Below are 17,375 nucleotides of genomic sequence, written 5' to 3' on the forward strand. Positions count from 1 at the left end.
GACTATCCCATGCGATCTCAATCAATGACGAATATATTGTATATTAATTTCATTATTGCAAAAATATCATGGGATCTCTTGCCATATATATATATATATATATATATGCATGGCAATAGATCCGTATATCCGTATATATGGCAAGAGATCTGTATATCTGTATATATGGCAAGAGATCAAATTCGTGTATATATATGTATTCTGCTAAAATATTTCATTTTCTTATAAAAATTTCATCCTGTTTCAGAATTTCTTCGTAATATTCAGCCTAAGAATCCGCCAATGGAACGCAGTATAGAGGTCAATTGCCTTTCTTGATCAGATTTTCATTAGCAAACTGCTATTATTCTTTTATACAAAACTTGATTTTTTTTTTGGTTGAAATTGCAGTATTTGGAGGGACAAAAACTATACCTGCAGCAAATACAGGGAAATCTAAACGCTGAATACTGGTTCCACTGATCACCCTGAATCAAAAACTTTAGTAGATGAAATTTTATTTTCTAGCTTCTTTTATTATTATGACCAATCTGAAGACTGAGTCCCCAATATTCATATACTAGGAGAGTCCAAGGGGAACCTGTGGGACCAATCACCATTACAAGACTAGCGGCCCTAGAGCAACAGATGGCGGATAATTCACAAAGAATCCGAGCAACTGAGGTATTGTTGGAAATGGAAGTGCCTTTACAGGAATTAAATTAATGAAACCTCATGTTTTTTTGTTTTTTTTTTTGATCCTTTGTATACTCAGGACCAGATTATCCAACTGCAAATTCAGCATGCGGAAGGAAAGGTAAATCGTTCCTAAGAAATATTCAATGGTGTTAAGATATTTCCAAAAAAACGAAAATAAGTATGCATGTAGTTCAATGGATTGTTTTGTTAGATGGGTTCTACACTTTGAAGACACTAAGCCTCTACTTGATAGCATTTATTTTTGGTAATTTAAAGAAACAGTGCAATATTTGTAAAAAATTCTGCACCATCGGACACATAATTATTCCATTCAATGCATTGACAACCGGTCAAGAAATTGATTTTCCAATTCTGCCCTCAATGACACAATCCAATTTAACAACTTTGCCCGTTTTGGAACCCTTCTCTGTCGGCAAGCAGACACAAGAAATTGGAGGGTAGTTATGGGATAGGAGAAATTTTGGATTCAAATTCATTACTACCTCATGATTTGAAATGGATATGGCGTGTGTTTGACAAAAGGTTAGATTTTGGCAACATACGCTAAAGAATAAAAGATACTAAGATTATACATTGTATTGTGAAGTCCGGTCGTGAGGGCTATATATATGAAGCATGAGATAAGAATTTAAGAACGTAGTTTTCGATTGCTGGTTTCATGCCATTTTGTCTTTTGAATCCAGGTGCAAGGCTTAAGAGTTCAAAATGCATGGCTGAAGAATCAGGTGTCATATCGGGTAAATAACCATTTTTTAATTGCTCATCTCATGCCATTCTCGTAACATTTTCCAGGTCTTCTATTCGGAAATGATGTCAATGATGTCTGTCGAATAGTAGTCTATTCAACTGTTTCTTGAGACTATCGACTTCCTTAGACAACTATGTATAGTTTATGTTCATTCAATTGTACCAATATTCTCTTTCAGAGTTTGTACAAAGAAATTTTGGATGATATTCAGTGTATCTTCTTATGTTTTCAGCTTTCACTCCAAGAAGGACAAGGATCAAATGTGGTAGAAGAAAATGAGTCTTCTGCACGTTCTGGTAGAGCTCGACGGTCTTGATCAAATGGAGTGATGTTTATGGGACCTCCAGAAAGAAGAAATAAGTGTTCCCTGAAGAAGTCTTTGGTGGACAAGTATATTTTATGCTATATATCCGAAAATTATATACTATGATTACAGAAAGTTTCAATGGTGAACAGTTAGCCTTTGAACTAGAAATAATAAGAATAATAGTGGTATGATTACTGAAATATTTTGCAGTATTTCGAGTTCACGAAATCTTACTCGTAAAGAAGTAATTATCAAATTTCTTCATTGTGTATTGCATTCTCATGCTCCAAAATCAAAATCAGCAAGTTGAAACACTCCGAATCTGCATTTTGATCACTCTAATGGTCCAGAAATGTAAGGGCCAAGTTTTTTGAGTTTACCAGCCAAGTTCTTGCTGTAAAATCCTCCATCAATGGTTTTCCATCACTTAACATACCTTACATCAGTTATATGTTCCCTTGTCTTATGAAATAACGACAACTTCAAACAACTTATCTGAGACAACAGCCCTAAGAAAGGAAATGGAATAAAGCCCCTATTCACCTGTTACTGCCTCCTTTCTCATTTAGTTCTTCAATATATATTTTTTACCCCCTTTTTGTATAATTTCACTCTTATCACTAAGCATCAATCTAAATCTGATGAAAGAAGGTTGTTTCTTATTTCCTTTCCCTTTCACCCTGCTATCAAACCTTGGGGATTTGTGTGTGTATTTATTGTGAACGAGATAATTAAGACTGTATTTTTTTTTTCCCAAATTCACTTATGCTATAGTTTTCCAACTTCAACAAATTCGGTTGTGCTACATGAACAAAATAATTTACATGCAGATGATGTGGTGAGATACAACTGAGTTAGAATTTTTTTAACCCAAAAATAAATAAATAATCTTTCCGTCTTTTTTTGACATCTCATATGTATGAAAACCATTATTTAACTCCATTATGTACAAGGAGTATTAATCTATCAAATATGACTATAAAACATTACTAATTTGACCAAATTCAAGTGGGTTTGGATGGCGCAGCGGCTCGCCGATATGAGCTTTATTTCTCCTGGGGGACCCTAACATCTCTTAGTATGTGGCCTCATGTAACCAGTATTTCAGCCCTTTGTGACCTCTCTAGTTATCCTTTCATCTCAAATTCACATTATGCTAATCTAACTCCAACTTTAATCCTCCTGAACTCAATGTTTGCTCCAAGTCAATGGTGCAACCGTGCAAAACACAAAAGCAGCAAAAATGAACAAGCAAACAACTCAAATACTCGAGACGCAATCTAAAAATTATGAAAATCATGAACCAAATAAGTGTAAGATATGAATTTGTAAAAATCCAAAACCTAATGGTCAGCGGACTATGGTGCCTTTTCCATTCCAAACATTTGCTCAAGAGGAAATTCCTTCTTGAATTTCATCATCATGGGTAATCCCCATGTTCAATTTTTTAGGTCCAAATTTTACAATTGACAATTTCCTTACTCAAATCATGCTTTAATTGAATTGTGGTAGGTGTTAATTTAGTTGTAATCAAAGTCAAAATAAGAGCAATAGAATTGTAATTAAGGTCAAAATAGTTAATGGTTGTTAGTATAGTCCTTGAAGGAGTAAAAAAATGTGTAAGTAGATCACATATGAGCAATGAAATGCAATTAGAATTTAATGGAATTCCAAAGTATTGCACTAGTTTTACTCCAAATTCTGAACTCTAGGTTGCTACGTATTGTTCACATACCAAACATTTGAATTCATTAACTATTATAATCCATTAAATTAGCATTTCAACACACTTTGAATCACCTCAATCGGACACCAGATCGATGCTCAAAGACCTCTCGCTGGTCATGAGACTAGAAGTCCAATCGACGGTTCGATTTTTAGTTTGCTTAGTTCCCGTAAAATAGTGATTTTTGAACCCCTTTTCACCCTAAACACCTCCATTATAAATGTACAACCCGATGAATGTCCCAAGGTGTGTAAATCATTATTTTGCCTTAGAGATCTCATTGTTCAAGATCATAAAAACATTATATTGATTCTATTGATTCAACCTCAAAATCCTTGTTCAAAGGTTTGATCCTTCATTAGTAGAGCCTTGTTATAAGTCAAGAGTTTGTTATTTGAAAGCTAAATACATATTCCAATATCTATTGCTTCAGCCTACATATCAAAGCATAAAGTGATCATTGATCAAACACCAAAACAAAACCCTACCTTCGCCAATTAACTTTGAGTGTCAATGAGTATTGGGAAAAGGCACTTGGAGTTCCAACTCTCAAGGATGAAGTTTGTTAATATGGATCCACACGGAGAGAAAAGTAGGCCAGAGTTTTGAGAAGGTAATTTACAATTTAGGTGGGTAGAGTCAATTAATGTTTATTGTCAAGTATGACTGGAGGTTTTTTATCATGAGTTAGGATTTTCCCCTATGATCAATTTTGATGTTATTTATTGCTTTTGATCTAATTATTTTATTTGATTGACAATACAGGATTAATTAACCTTAATCATCAACAATCAATAAATAGTGACTTACTGCTTGTTAATTCTCAATAATTGGGTCTAAACATAAATATTTATTAGACAATTGGTATTAGAGCCTAAATTCAATTCTTAACCCATATAATTTTCTAGAAAAGTCAGTCACTTTTCATACATGTATTTTAACGGGGTATCTAAAGTACGAACGAGATGGATATTTGTTGTCCCAACCATTCTTTTAGTCCCGAGCCCGAGTGATGCTTACTGGAAGGTAAGGATGAGAGCTATCTTGAAATCTGTGGATGGGAGAATTTGAATGTGTGTAGAGAAAGGCTAGACCGTCCTGCTACAACTGTTGTTGGAGTAGTAAATCCTACAAATATTTCTTTTTGGATCAAAGATAACCTAGTAGAGTGTAACTGGAATAGTAAAGGGTTTCATGCCCTATTTATGGCGGTAACCCGAAGAGTTTAGGTTGTGCCAATGTATGAGACTGCAAAAGAAGCTTGGGATATCCTAGAAACTGCACGTAAGGAAACTAAATTTGTTAAACAGTCTATATCGTAGATGTTGACTGCCAAATTTGAAGAAAGATGATAAGTCTTTTGATGATTTTTATACTAAATTGAATGATATGGTCAACTCTAGTTTTTAACTCAGGGGAACGAAGCCCTAAGGCTAAGGTTGTCAGGAAAGTTATGAGATCTCAACTAGAGAGATTCAAACCTAATGTCACAGCTATTGAGGAAAACAAAGGCCTAGATGCTATTAAAATTGCCGAACTTGTAGGATCTTTCTAAATATATTATTTTAGTCTAGTCTTTAGCCCTTAAATCTATTAGGGATGTAGATCATGACACTAGTGATGAAGATTAAACTTATGGATGGTGAACTTGCCCACTTTGCTAAGAAATTTCTCAAGAATAGTAAGAGACCTCCTTGTAAGTTTAAAAATGAATCTAGTACTTCTAGAAATGATAGAAGGGAGAATGTGATGCTAGAGATATCTCGAAGAGGTATAATGCAATGAATGCCTCTCTCATTGATGATGAGTCTAACTCCAATAATCAAAGTGAGAACTCCAATCCTAATAAGAGTCAAGTGAGGTTATGAGCAATCATACTCTTTGAAAGAAGAATTAGAAAATGAGTGTGACATTTTTGAGGACTTTGATAACTTATTTTAACGAATGTGTTAAGTTAAAAAATAATAATAATGCTACCATTAAGAAATTGTATAAACTTTAGTTAGAAAATGAGACTTTAGCTAGCAAATAGAAGAAGTCTACTGAATGAATTAAGGATAGGGAAAGAGCTCTTAGAAGTTAAGGTTAAGACTCTTACTAGTGACCTTGAGAAAATTAGTGCCCAACTTCAATGCTTTACTAGTGGCTCTATGAAGATTGATAATGAGGTATAATTGAATAAACCTAATACACATACGGCTTCATCTTTTAAAACCAATTTAGATCATACCTCTATGCCCTTGATTAAGAACAACAAACTATAACTATTTCTGTTAAATTATTGACTAATCAAGTGAGTTACCTAATTGAATTAATGAGTTATGATGTCTAAGAAGATTTTAGTCAAAAAGAGTGAACTCATAGATCAAAGTGATGTTAATTGTGATATTACTTGCATTGTCCTTCGGAATTAGAGCACTTATTTACCTAATTGAGTAGGTTTTTACGCGCATGCATATGATTTACTCATAATTACTACTGATTCATGCATGCACTCTTGAAACTTTTCCTACTTATTCGTGTATCTTATTTATTCATGATTACTACTTATTCATGCATGCATTTTTTATGGAGGGGAAAAAAAAAAGAAAATTGAAGAAAGGAGAAAGGATTTTTCTATTAATGTTTTTTGGACAAGTTAATTTGTAATCAAGTACTAATGTAATTAATGAATAGTAAATAAAGTTTTCACTAACTTTATTTAGATTCCATTTAGAGTACTTGATTTAGGTTATTGCATGTATCATCTACACTACACACATTAAGCTCTTGTGAGTGTTTAACCGTGTGTGAAAGATTTTGGATGGCGGACATTTTTGTGGTGGGCTGACTTTGAATATAGAATGACCTTTAAACTAGTTGACCTAAACTCTAGTATATTCTTCTTTAAAAAATTGTTATTCAGCTTCAAAAGAAATATATGAAAAAAAATGTTATTGGATAGTCATATTTTCTTTGTAACTTATATGACTCGAGTGATTAAGTCTACAAGGCATCTTAATACCCGGTGCCCCATAAGTCAACTGACTTTGTAGTCATTCGTCTAAAACCCGATATAGAGGTGATATAGAAAGTTTGATGAAGAAGAGTTTGCACATAAATTTTAAAAAAATAAATATGTATGTGTGTGTGCTCATCACAAATAGCGGGAGAAAGAATAATTTATACAATAAAATATGAGCTTTTAAATTTAAAATTATCCTAGTAACAATAGGTTTACCTTTACAATTTGAAGAATATATCCAGTCATCGATGATACTTTGCATGTCCTTTCATATAAATTTAAGGTTTAGAGACATGCTTACATGAGTTTAATAGCACTTCTACAAATAAATACTTTATACAATTTAGTTCATTTATGTTTAAAACAAGTTGTGTGAAAAGTTTACTAATTATGAATTATATATGCATCAGTAAGCAAATAAATGTTCATGATTTTATATTTAAAAAAATTTATGAAAAACAAATGCCTCAAAAGAAAGAAATTATATTTTTATTCTCCCATCACACGTTTTGCATAATTTTGCATATTCTTTTATGTGCATAATCTTTTTACTCGTTACTCTTGGTGGTATTCACATTTATATTAATACTTTTCCTTCGTTATTCGTGATAAAAAGGGGAAGAGATCAGTATTTCAGAGAGTTGAGTACATGATTTAGGGAGAAAATTTGAAGAATTTTTTAACCAATTTTATTTGTTGTGATGATTGGATATGAGTTAGGTGGAGAAGACAATTAATATGAATGTTTGATCCGGCAATTTTTTCATAGTTGATATTATGTCTGATTTTGTGTTTTGTGTAATATCGATAACATCTTTTGAGTTGCTAGATCTACTTTATTACTTGTCAATTTTCTTTTGCTTTTCACGTGGTATTGTTATTTCCGTGTGTTTCAGGAAACAAGTTGACAAAACGTTGAAGTAAATTTTGAACGTTAAATTGTTGGGTAGATTATTGTTTTTTACTCTAACATTGAAATAAATGGTTTTATCACGAAATGCCAAAGGGGATATTTTTAGGTCCAGATTATATAATTTGTAATTGAAAATTTCCTTAGTCAAAATTATGTTTTAGTTGAATTGTATTAGGAGTTGAGATGTAGTCAAAGTCAAGATAGTAGTAATGGAGGATTCAAAGATGCCCAAGTGAATCACATATATTGTAAGTGTTATAACCTAGGTCCAATCAACCTTGGTTATAAGTACTTTCAATATATAATTAATGTAATTTAATGGCAGATCTATTATTTAATTAATAAATAATTAAATTAAATAATAGAGTGTGTAGATTCAAATCTTTGTAATTTGTTAATCACAAGGAGTTGTGATTGTGAGATACAAAGTACATATGATTGAATCTTAAATCGTTCGTGGTCGTAAGTAATAATGAGATACATCACATGTGACATTTCTTACTTGTGAATAAGTAGCTGATCTTGCAAGGTAAAGTGTGATGACACTTAAATGAACACGTGGATATTTTGTTATATAGAACAAAACATTGGAGACCCGCCTAGAGATTCCACATGGATAACTATCTGAGTGTCAGTGCTTAATCTCTAACGTTCGGTAGTGCAATTGCTCCTTTGACTTGAGGTCGTCATGGTACCCTATATGAGGATAGTCATACTTGGGCGGTGTTGGATGTTGCTCTGTCAAAGGACGCTAATATGGCATCTTTCGGATATGTCAAGAATCATATAAAGGTTGTGAATGACCAATAAAGGACTCGTCACTCTTAGATAGTAAGAGATTATGATCTGTGTTTTATTCAATTAAGTAGATAACGAAATCCTTGACCAAGGTGTACTCATAAGCCGAAAAGAAGTTTTCGACTTATATTGACTTAACAGTGGAGTGAAAGATATGGTTGATAATCGAGATTGACACACTTCCATATCTCGTAATTGATCAGATCATATTGACGAAGGGATTATAGTTTCACGATAAACGAACGAGTTTGACTTTATCATACCACATGACATTTTCCGTCAATGTATTGTCCTGATGTCAATCTGGGACGTTGAGTATGAATTAGTGATAAATTAAAAGAGTATTTTAACTTATCAATTTTGATTAGATCGAAATCATATTTCACGTCGTTTGGCATTGTGATCGAGAATCTGATGAGTCGCACACAAAAGAAAATTGGAAGATTGTAATTTGTTAATTAATTAATTTAAAAATCTAATTGGGTTGGTTATTTATAGGCCCGAATTAATTAGTTGGATATATTAATTCACCGAATGGATTTAATTAAATGGACTAATTAAATATTAGATCGGATCATGCCAAGCTCATTTGGACTTATATAAATAACTAATTAGGGTTTGTCATTTTGTAGAGAATTCATTATTCTTGCTAGCACAAGAAAAAACCTAATCCTGCAATCTTTTTCTCTTTGTAGATCATCGTTGGAGGCTCGATAATTGGACAGCTATGGTTGGCAGATCAAGATCGTTGGAATGCAAGAAAAGCAAAGGAGTTTGCAGATCTAGAAAAATGTACAATCTTTTTCATAATTTCTATCTAAATACAAAGATGAATCGTGATGAGTTATAAGCCCGAATTAATTACTTGGATTAATTAATTCACGGACCGGATTTAATTAATGGATTAATTAAATATTGGACTAGGTCAGGCCAAACCCGTTTAGGCTTATATGAATAATTGATTAGGGCTTATAATTTTGTAGACAATTCATTATTCTTGCTAGTACAAGAAAAACCCTAATCTTGCAATCTTGTTTTCTGTGTGGATCAACATTGGAGGTTGGATAATTAGACAGCTGTGGTTGATAGATCAACATCGTTGGAATGCAAGAAAAGTAAAGGAGTTTGCAGATGTAGAAAAATGTACGATCTTTTTCACAATTTCTATCTAAACAAAAAAATGAGTCCTGGTGGGAATCGAATTTTTTTTTTAATTTTCCACTGCGCATGAGAAATAGATTCCCAACAGTGGTATCGGAGCCAGGTTTTGTTTGTTAGAACTTGTTTAACAATTTGTGCAATCAAAAGTTGATTGTTATACATTTTTCTAGTTTCTAGCAATTGTGGAAATTTAATTTTCATTTTTTTAAAAATCTGATAAAATAAAATAAAATAAAATAAAATAAATACATATGGCGGGATTAGACATTTTTTGGTCGACGTCGTGACAACGGCAAGGAAGTAGCTACAACTGTCATCAGTAGCAGCGAGCGCCACTGTTGATTTCCAGTAGCAGTCACTGCTGCAATTACTAGTAGCGATGCTGCTGTGCAACTTTAATGGAAAAAAAAGGAGAAGGAGCCTTCGGATGCTGGGGGCTAGAGAGAGAACCGACGCCTCCAAGAAGAGAGGGAAGAACTTTTAGGGTTTGCTAATCGGGTTTCACTGTGTTTGTTAGAACTTGTTTAACATTTTTGTGCAATCAAAAGTTGATTGTTATACATTTTTCTAGTTTCTAGCAATTGTGGAAATTTAATTTTCATTTTTTTAAAAATCTGATTTGATAAAAAAAAAAATAAAATATATATATATATATATATATATATGGCAGGATTAGACATTTTGTCGCCGGCGTCGCGACAACGGCGAGAAAGTAGCTGCAACTGTCATCAGTAGCGACGAGCGCCGCTGTTGATTTCCAACAGCAATCGCCGCTGCAATTAGCAGTAACGATGCTGCTGTGCAACTTTAATGGAAAAAAAAAGGGAGAAGGAGGCGCCGGATGCTGGGGGCTAGAGAGAGAACCGACACCTCCAAGGAGAGAGGGAAGAACCTTTAGGGTTTGCTAATCGGGTTTCACTGTTTTTGGGGTAGAATGAAGGCGGGGCTACATCTACAATTTATGAAATTTCAGGGGCTTCCTGCAATTAAACAAAAAGGATCCTTTATGAAATTATAGATCTTTTGAGGGCTCTGTTAACAATTTTAATTTGGGGTCAGGTTAATTTTAATTCCAGCGGGCTTGTTTGCAATTCGTGAAATTGTGAGGCCTTGTTTATAATTTTAACTTGGGTCAATTTGTATATTTCAAAATGGTTTGATTTTGAGTTTTAGAATGGTTTTAAAATTATATCGTAAATAGGTTTAACCTATAATTTTAACTTTGACCCAAAATAAAATTTTATTTAAAGTTGACAACTTTAATATTTTCGTTAAAATTGGATTTTAACTTAAATATTAAATTTTGACCCTAAATTGACTTTTATTTTATGTAGGAGTTTTATCCTAAATTAAAATATTAATTTAATTTAAATTAGGGTTAGACTCTAATTTAATGCTTATTAAAATGTATTTTAATTAATTATTCACCCGAATAAATTCTTGAAATTATAATTGGATTCTAACTTCACATTTAATTAGAATTTGATTTTAATTAAATTGTCTTGCCCTAAATTTCTTCTTGGAATTAGAATTGGTCTCTAAAAAATTTGATTTTAATTAAATAAATTCGCCCAATTGTTGAATTAGAGTTGGACTCTAATTCGATATTAAATTAAAATTTAATTTTAATTAAATATGACCGCTAATTAAATTAATTGATTAATATGATTAATTAATTATTTAATTGTTCCGATCCATTTTTCTAAAAAGAGTATAGACAACCTTAATTGCTAGAAACTAGAAATATATTTGCATATAATATTAGATAGGCATACATTTATGTGATAAATGCATTATTAGTGGAAGATTATGGACTCGACCATATGGGTGTGTTGAATGATTGATTTTTATCTTTTCATTTTGTTGGCCTGCGAACTCTTAATTGTTTTGAACATGCGAGTCCGTTATTGTTAATATTATTGCTATGGACCTACGAGTCCAATTACATTTAGGTCTGCATCCCAACTAGTATAGGATATAAGTTGCAGATGGACTAATTGAATAAACAATAAGCGGAGGAGACCATAGAGATGGTGGATTGATATTGAATCAATGATATATCCTTTAGAAATTGACCAATTAGTCTTCCTTATGGCTCGGGGAGACTAGACAGTAAAAGTCCATAATCGTCCACACTATTATTATTATTATTATTATATAAATGTTTATTTACATGGTAGATGTGTAATACAACATATATTATATTACGATGAGACTTTTGAATACAAAACCCCTCAATAAAATATTAAGTCACATTTATAGTCGCCTTTCATCATTATAGTGAAAAACTAGAGTTTCAAATCATCTCAGCTTGTTGAGTACACTCAAGGCTGGTCTATTAGAGATATGTTTGACACTACGAAATATCAAATATTTCTGAATGACGAGTTTGACTTAATTAAAATTTTTCTTTTGCTGAGTACGCTCAATGAGATAACACATAAGATGTGGGAAGACAAAGAATTGTCAGCTTAACGATCTGGGAGTTTTATGGAGATACAATTGATAATAGTATCTACCCAAATGTTATATTAATGCTTGTTGAGTACACTCAAGGTTTTGGTATAAAAAATGGGATCCCGACCCACTGGGAGTGAAGTATGTATTCCGTAAATTTATATGAATGGGTCATAAATTTGAATTAAATAGTGGGAGCATAATTAATTTAATAAAAGTCCATTTAAATTAATTAATGCATTTTATATATTAGTATTTTCTTTTTCGTCATTTATATTTATCGAATCGTGAGTAACCATGTGTATTTGAGATGCTTACTAGATGCTAACAACCAAATTAAATCTTCTTGATTGGCACTGCAACTTGAGAATTATTCTCAGGCATAGGAAAGTTGGTTGTCCTTAAATAGCCATTTTCCAGAGACGCCTAGTGATGACTAAACTAAGGAAAATGTGGCTACTATAACAAACCCAGGGATGACAATAGTACTGCAACGTATGTGACGCTAGCAACTATGTCACCTGAGTTATGGAAGCAGCATGAGAGTATAGATGCTAACATGCTAGCATATGATTTTTCATTTCAAAGAGTTGTACGATAATAATCATGTGTGGAAGGATATGAGACTTCTAAGCAACTATACCAATGCAAAATGACAGAGTAATCTTTAGTCGATACTTAGACACTGAAGCTGATTGACGTTGAGAATTGTCTCAATGAGGTCTAGTCATGAACTACGATCTACGTATTGACTTAGCTCTGTAATCTTTGTCAGAGAGTTATTCATACTAATTATGAATTATGATATGAATAAGTTCGAATGCACACCCATTGAGTTGCTTAACATGTTTAGGACTGTTATGCCCAATAACAAAGTTAGAAGTAGGCAAGCCATTGATTCCTCTAATTGTTTTAAGAGGAAATCTAAAGGGGCTTTGGGAAAGCACCCAATATGGTTAAGATAGTCTAAGCGAATGAGAATACCAAATCTAATAACCCTTGTTTTCATTATAGAATGAAAGATCATTGGAAGAAGTATTACAAGGCTTGCATCTACTTCACGAGTTTATTATGTATTTGATACCAGATACAGATCCCGTACTTATACAAACATGGAGAAGCTAAATAGAAGTAGACCACTGTGAAAGGGAGAAGTTGACCTACAGGTTAAAGATGAGTAAAGGTTGTCGCATTTCCTGTAATAATATACTTCTTGCGATTGCCTTTTGGTTTAGTATTAGAATTAGAGAAATCTCTCTTTGTACCCACCATAACTGGAACATTAAAATGAATTTCATGTTCGGACATGAACTATTTTAATGTTGAAGACAATTGTTATTCTTGTTTATCTTGATAAAGATTCTAATGATTATGGTAAATTAAAAAATGACGTTTATATTCTTTAATAGTAAGGATTCTATAATGAGTATAGAAATTATAAGGCATAAATGTGATAATCTAATTATTACCTAAATCTAGCATGACAGACTTTGTCATATAGATGAAATGAAATATTACATAGAGATGTGTATGTGGAATCAATTGATTTTAAATCATTTAACAAGTGCATATCATGCCTATTAGGCACAATGACCAAATCTCCTTTTATTTGAAAGGGAGAAATGTCTGCATAAATATTTACATAATACATAGTGATGTATATGGACTTGCGTCAATTAATGTCAGATGAAGTTTCTCTCATGTCATCAATTATCATGTATACTTGATGAAATTCAAGCATGAAGTTCTTGAAATGTTCAAAGCTTCAATCTAGAAATAGAGAAACAAATAGGTAAAGATATCCTCATGTTAAGATCTGATTGAGATGGGGATAACTTAAAGATTAAATTTTGGATTATCTAAGCGTGAATGAGATTCTCTTGCAATGGACTCCTCCATATACACTACAGCATGTGGCGTATCTGAAAGGAGGAACCGTTAACTATTAGATATTGTGCTATTAATAACAAGCCATGCAAATCTCCCAAAATTGTTTTGGGATCATACACTAATTGCAATGTGCAACACAGTAAATCATGTCACATCTAAATTGGTTAACAGAACTCCATACGAGTTATGAAAAGGCAATAGTCTCAATTTATCTTATATGAAAGTTTGGGGCTATGACGCTTATTTGAAGCGCCTTGAGTCGGATAAATTTGACATTAAATTCGATAAATACATATTTTTGGGATATTCAAAATAGATATTTGAATATAAATTCTATTATCGTGAAAAAGTCTTCGTTTCACGATATATCATCTTCTTGCAGAAAATGTTTACTCTAGAAGTGAATAGTGGGAGCAAACTACAACTTGAAAAAGTTCAAGAGTCCACGGATATAGTTAACCAAGTAGATGAATCCGAGTTTTATCCCATATCTGATATGGGACATACTCTTAATCAGGGAGTAGAGACTCCTGAGGATATGACAGCTCTATGTGAGTCTAGTATGATTATTCAACCTTCTAGAAGGTGCGAATCCGTGATTACTAATTAGGTATTACTAATCTAGGATGATGAACCTACTAATTGCACAAAAACAAAGTCCAATGTTAACTTGAAAAAGACAGCAAGAGGCCATGAAACTCAAGATGAACTCGGGGTATGTGAACAAGGTTTGGACTTTAATCGACCCTCCTGATGGGATAAAACACATAGGTTATAAATGGTTTATAAGGAAAAAGTCAAGACGGATGGGAATATCCGCACATACAAAGCAAGGCTAGTAGCAAAAGGTTAAGTATTGACTTTGACGAAATCTTTAGCATGTAGCCGTGCTAAAGTTGATTTGAATTTTGATTGCATTAGTTGCATACCGTGACTATGGATTAAAACAAGCCTCTTAGAGCTGAAATTTTCGATTTGATGGAAAAATCAAAATGTTTGATTTTATCAAATATAAATATAAATTGTGTATTTACAAGAAGATAGTGAGAGCATTGTCTTATTCCTAATATTATAGAAAACAGCATCCCTATATTTCAATCGTTGAAATAATGGTTGTTAAAGAATTTATTCATGAACGATATGGGAAATCAACCTTATCTATAGAGATAGATTTAGAAGATTGCTTAACTCCTCCCAATTTATATAAAATCTTGAGAAGATTTTATATGGAGAAATTGGTTTACTCTTAAACGGTGTGTTGGAAGGGTTCCAAACATGAAACAATTGTTAATTCAATAGCGAAAACCTAATACATGATTGCTTCAGAAGCAGTAAAGAGTTGCAATGTGGATCAATATGTTCATTAATGAACTTGGAGTAGGTCCTAATATTGTTGATCACATACTATTGTACTGTGATGACAATAGAGTCCTCGCAAAGCGAATGAACTAAGGTCTCATCAATAATCCAAACATGTATTAGGACGGTACAATTTCATCAGAGAGATAATACATAGAAATGACTAAAGAGAATAACAAATTCCCATATTTGACAATATTGTAAATCCACGGACAAAGAGTTGTCGTAGCATAAATATTATAGTCATGTAGACTCTTATAATATTGGATACATAAGTGATTGGATCTAGTGAAAGTGGGAGTTTGTAAGTGTTACTCCCTAGGTCCAATTAACTTTGGATATAAATACTTTCAATATATAATCAATGTAATTTAATGGCAGATCTATTATTTAATTAATAAATAATTAAATTAAATAATAGAGTCCGTAGATTCAAATATTCGTAATTTGTTAATCACAAGGAGTTGTGATTGTGAGATACAAAGTACATATGGTTGAATTTTAAATCGTCAGTGGTCGTAAGTAATAACGAGATACGGATATCGTTATTACGGATAGATCATCATGTGTGGCATTTCTTACTTGTGAAGTAAATAGCTAATCTCCCAAAACTAAAGTGTGGTGACACTTAAATGAACACGTGGATGTTTTGTTATATAGAACAAAACATTGAAGACCCGCCTAGAGATTCCACATGGATAAATATTTGAGTGTCAGTGGTTAATCTCTAACGTTCGATAGTGGAATTGGTCCTTTGACTTGATGTCGTCATGGTACCTTATATGAGGACAGTCACAATTCGGCGGAATTGGATGTTGCTCTGCCAAGGTCTGCTGATACGACATTGTTTGGGTTTGTCGAGAATCATATGAAGGTTATGAATAACCAATAGAAGATTCGTCACTCTTAAATAGTAAGAGATTATGATCTGCGTTTCATTCAATTAAGTCGATAATGAAATCCTTGGTCAAGGTGTACTCATAAGTCGAAAAGAAGTTTTCTACTTATATCGACTTAATAGTGGAGTGAAAGATATGATTGATAATCGAGATTGACATATTTCCATATCTCGTAATTGATCGAATTATATTGACGAAAGGATTATAGTTTCACAGTAAACGAACGAGTTTGATTTTGTCATACCACGTGACATTTTCCATCACATATATTGCTTAGATACATTGCTAGATGTCAATCTGGGACGACGAGTGTGAATTAGTGATAAATTAAAGGGTGTTTTAATTTATCAATTTTGATTAGATCAAAATCATATTTCATGTCGTTAGATATGAATCTGATGGGTTGCACACAAAAGAGAATTGGAGATTGTAATTTATCAATTAATTAATTTAACAATTGTTGGATAAATTAATTAATTGAGTTGGTTATTTTAATTAATTAGATTAATTAATTAACGGATCGAATTTAATTAAATAAATTAATTAAATATTGGACCGGGTTAGGCCAAACCCGTTTGGGCTTATATAAATAACTGATTAGGATTTATAAGTTTGTAGAGAATTCATTATTCTTGCTAGTACAAGAAAAACCCTAATCTTGCAATCTTGTTCTCTATGTGGATCACCATTGAAGGATGGATAATTGAATAGCTGTGGTTGGCAGATCAAGATCGTTGGAACGCAAGAAAAGCAAAGAAGTTTGCAGATCCAGAAAAAGATATAATCTTTTTCACAATTTCTATCTAAACACAAAGATGAATTCTGATGGAAATCGAAAATTGTTATAATTTTTCGTAGCGCATGAGAAGTAGATTCCCAACATATATATAAACGGAATGCAATTAAAAGTCAAAAGAATGTCAAAGTACTGCGCAAGTTTTACTTTTTCCACTAAAATAATTAGATCATGATTAGTACACCTTAGACCACTCAATCTAATTATTAGTCTTTGTTTTTTCCATTAAAAGCAAAAGACTGAATTTTTGGAATATATATAAGATCACAGAATCTCTAATACTTTCATCTGACATGCCATACATGTATTTTATCTCCGTCCGAAATTCGATAATTAGGTATGAGCATAAATGGCCGTTTTGTTATTCTAATTATTCTCACCAACTTAAATTTCATTTTCTTCAATGGTTTTATGAACTAATCACAGATATCGAAGTTTAGCTATTGCTAAATTTTGAGTTTAGATTTTAATCGTTCAATAAAAAAATTTAAATAGTTACTCTACCTATTTTTTGAGTTGACGATTTTCAACACGAATTCGTTTATCTACTCCACTCATTCTCAAGTTCCTAACTTATCAACATATTTGATACATAAAATATACTATATGGACACACAA

At 32.4% G+C, this 17,375-nt stretch overlaps 1 protein-coding gene across 1 annotated transcript; it reads left to right on the plus strand.

The window, feature by feature from the left end:
* Positions 1–217: 217 nt before the first annotated feature.
* Positions 218–1,920, plus strand: LOC111370258. The gene is made up of 6 exons (XM_022991938.1): positions 218–300; positions 391–452; positions 564–663; positions 755–796; positions 1,383–1,436; positions 1,680–1,920. The coding sequence occupies exons 1-6, from the start codon at positions 283–285 to the stop codon at positions 1,761–1,763; spliced, it is 360 nt and encodes a 119-aa protein (XP_022847706.1). The 5' UTR covers positions 218–282; the 3' UTR covers positions 1,764–1,920.
* Positions 1,921–17,375: the final 15,455 nt, after the last annotated feature.

This window comes from Olea europaea, chromosome 21 (assembly GCF_002742605.1).
Source record: "Olea europaea var. sylvestris chromosome 21, O_europaea_v1, whole genome shotgun sequence".
NCBI lineage: Eukaryota > Viridiplantae > Streptophyta > Magnoliopsida > Lamiales > Oleaceae > Olea > Olea europaea.

Bases quoted from the DNA above. Each gene is read 5' to 3' on its own strand.
- LOC111370258 (XM_022991938.1), top strand. The intron at 664-754 runs GTATTGTTGGAA...TTGTATACTCAG, and splicing joins AAAGAATCCGAGCAACTGAG to GACCAGATTATCCAACTGCA. The intron at 1,437-1,679 runs GTAAATAACCAT...TTATGTTTTCAG, and splicing joins AGAATCAGGTGTCATATCGG to CTTTCACTCCAAGAAGGACA.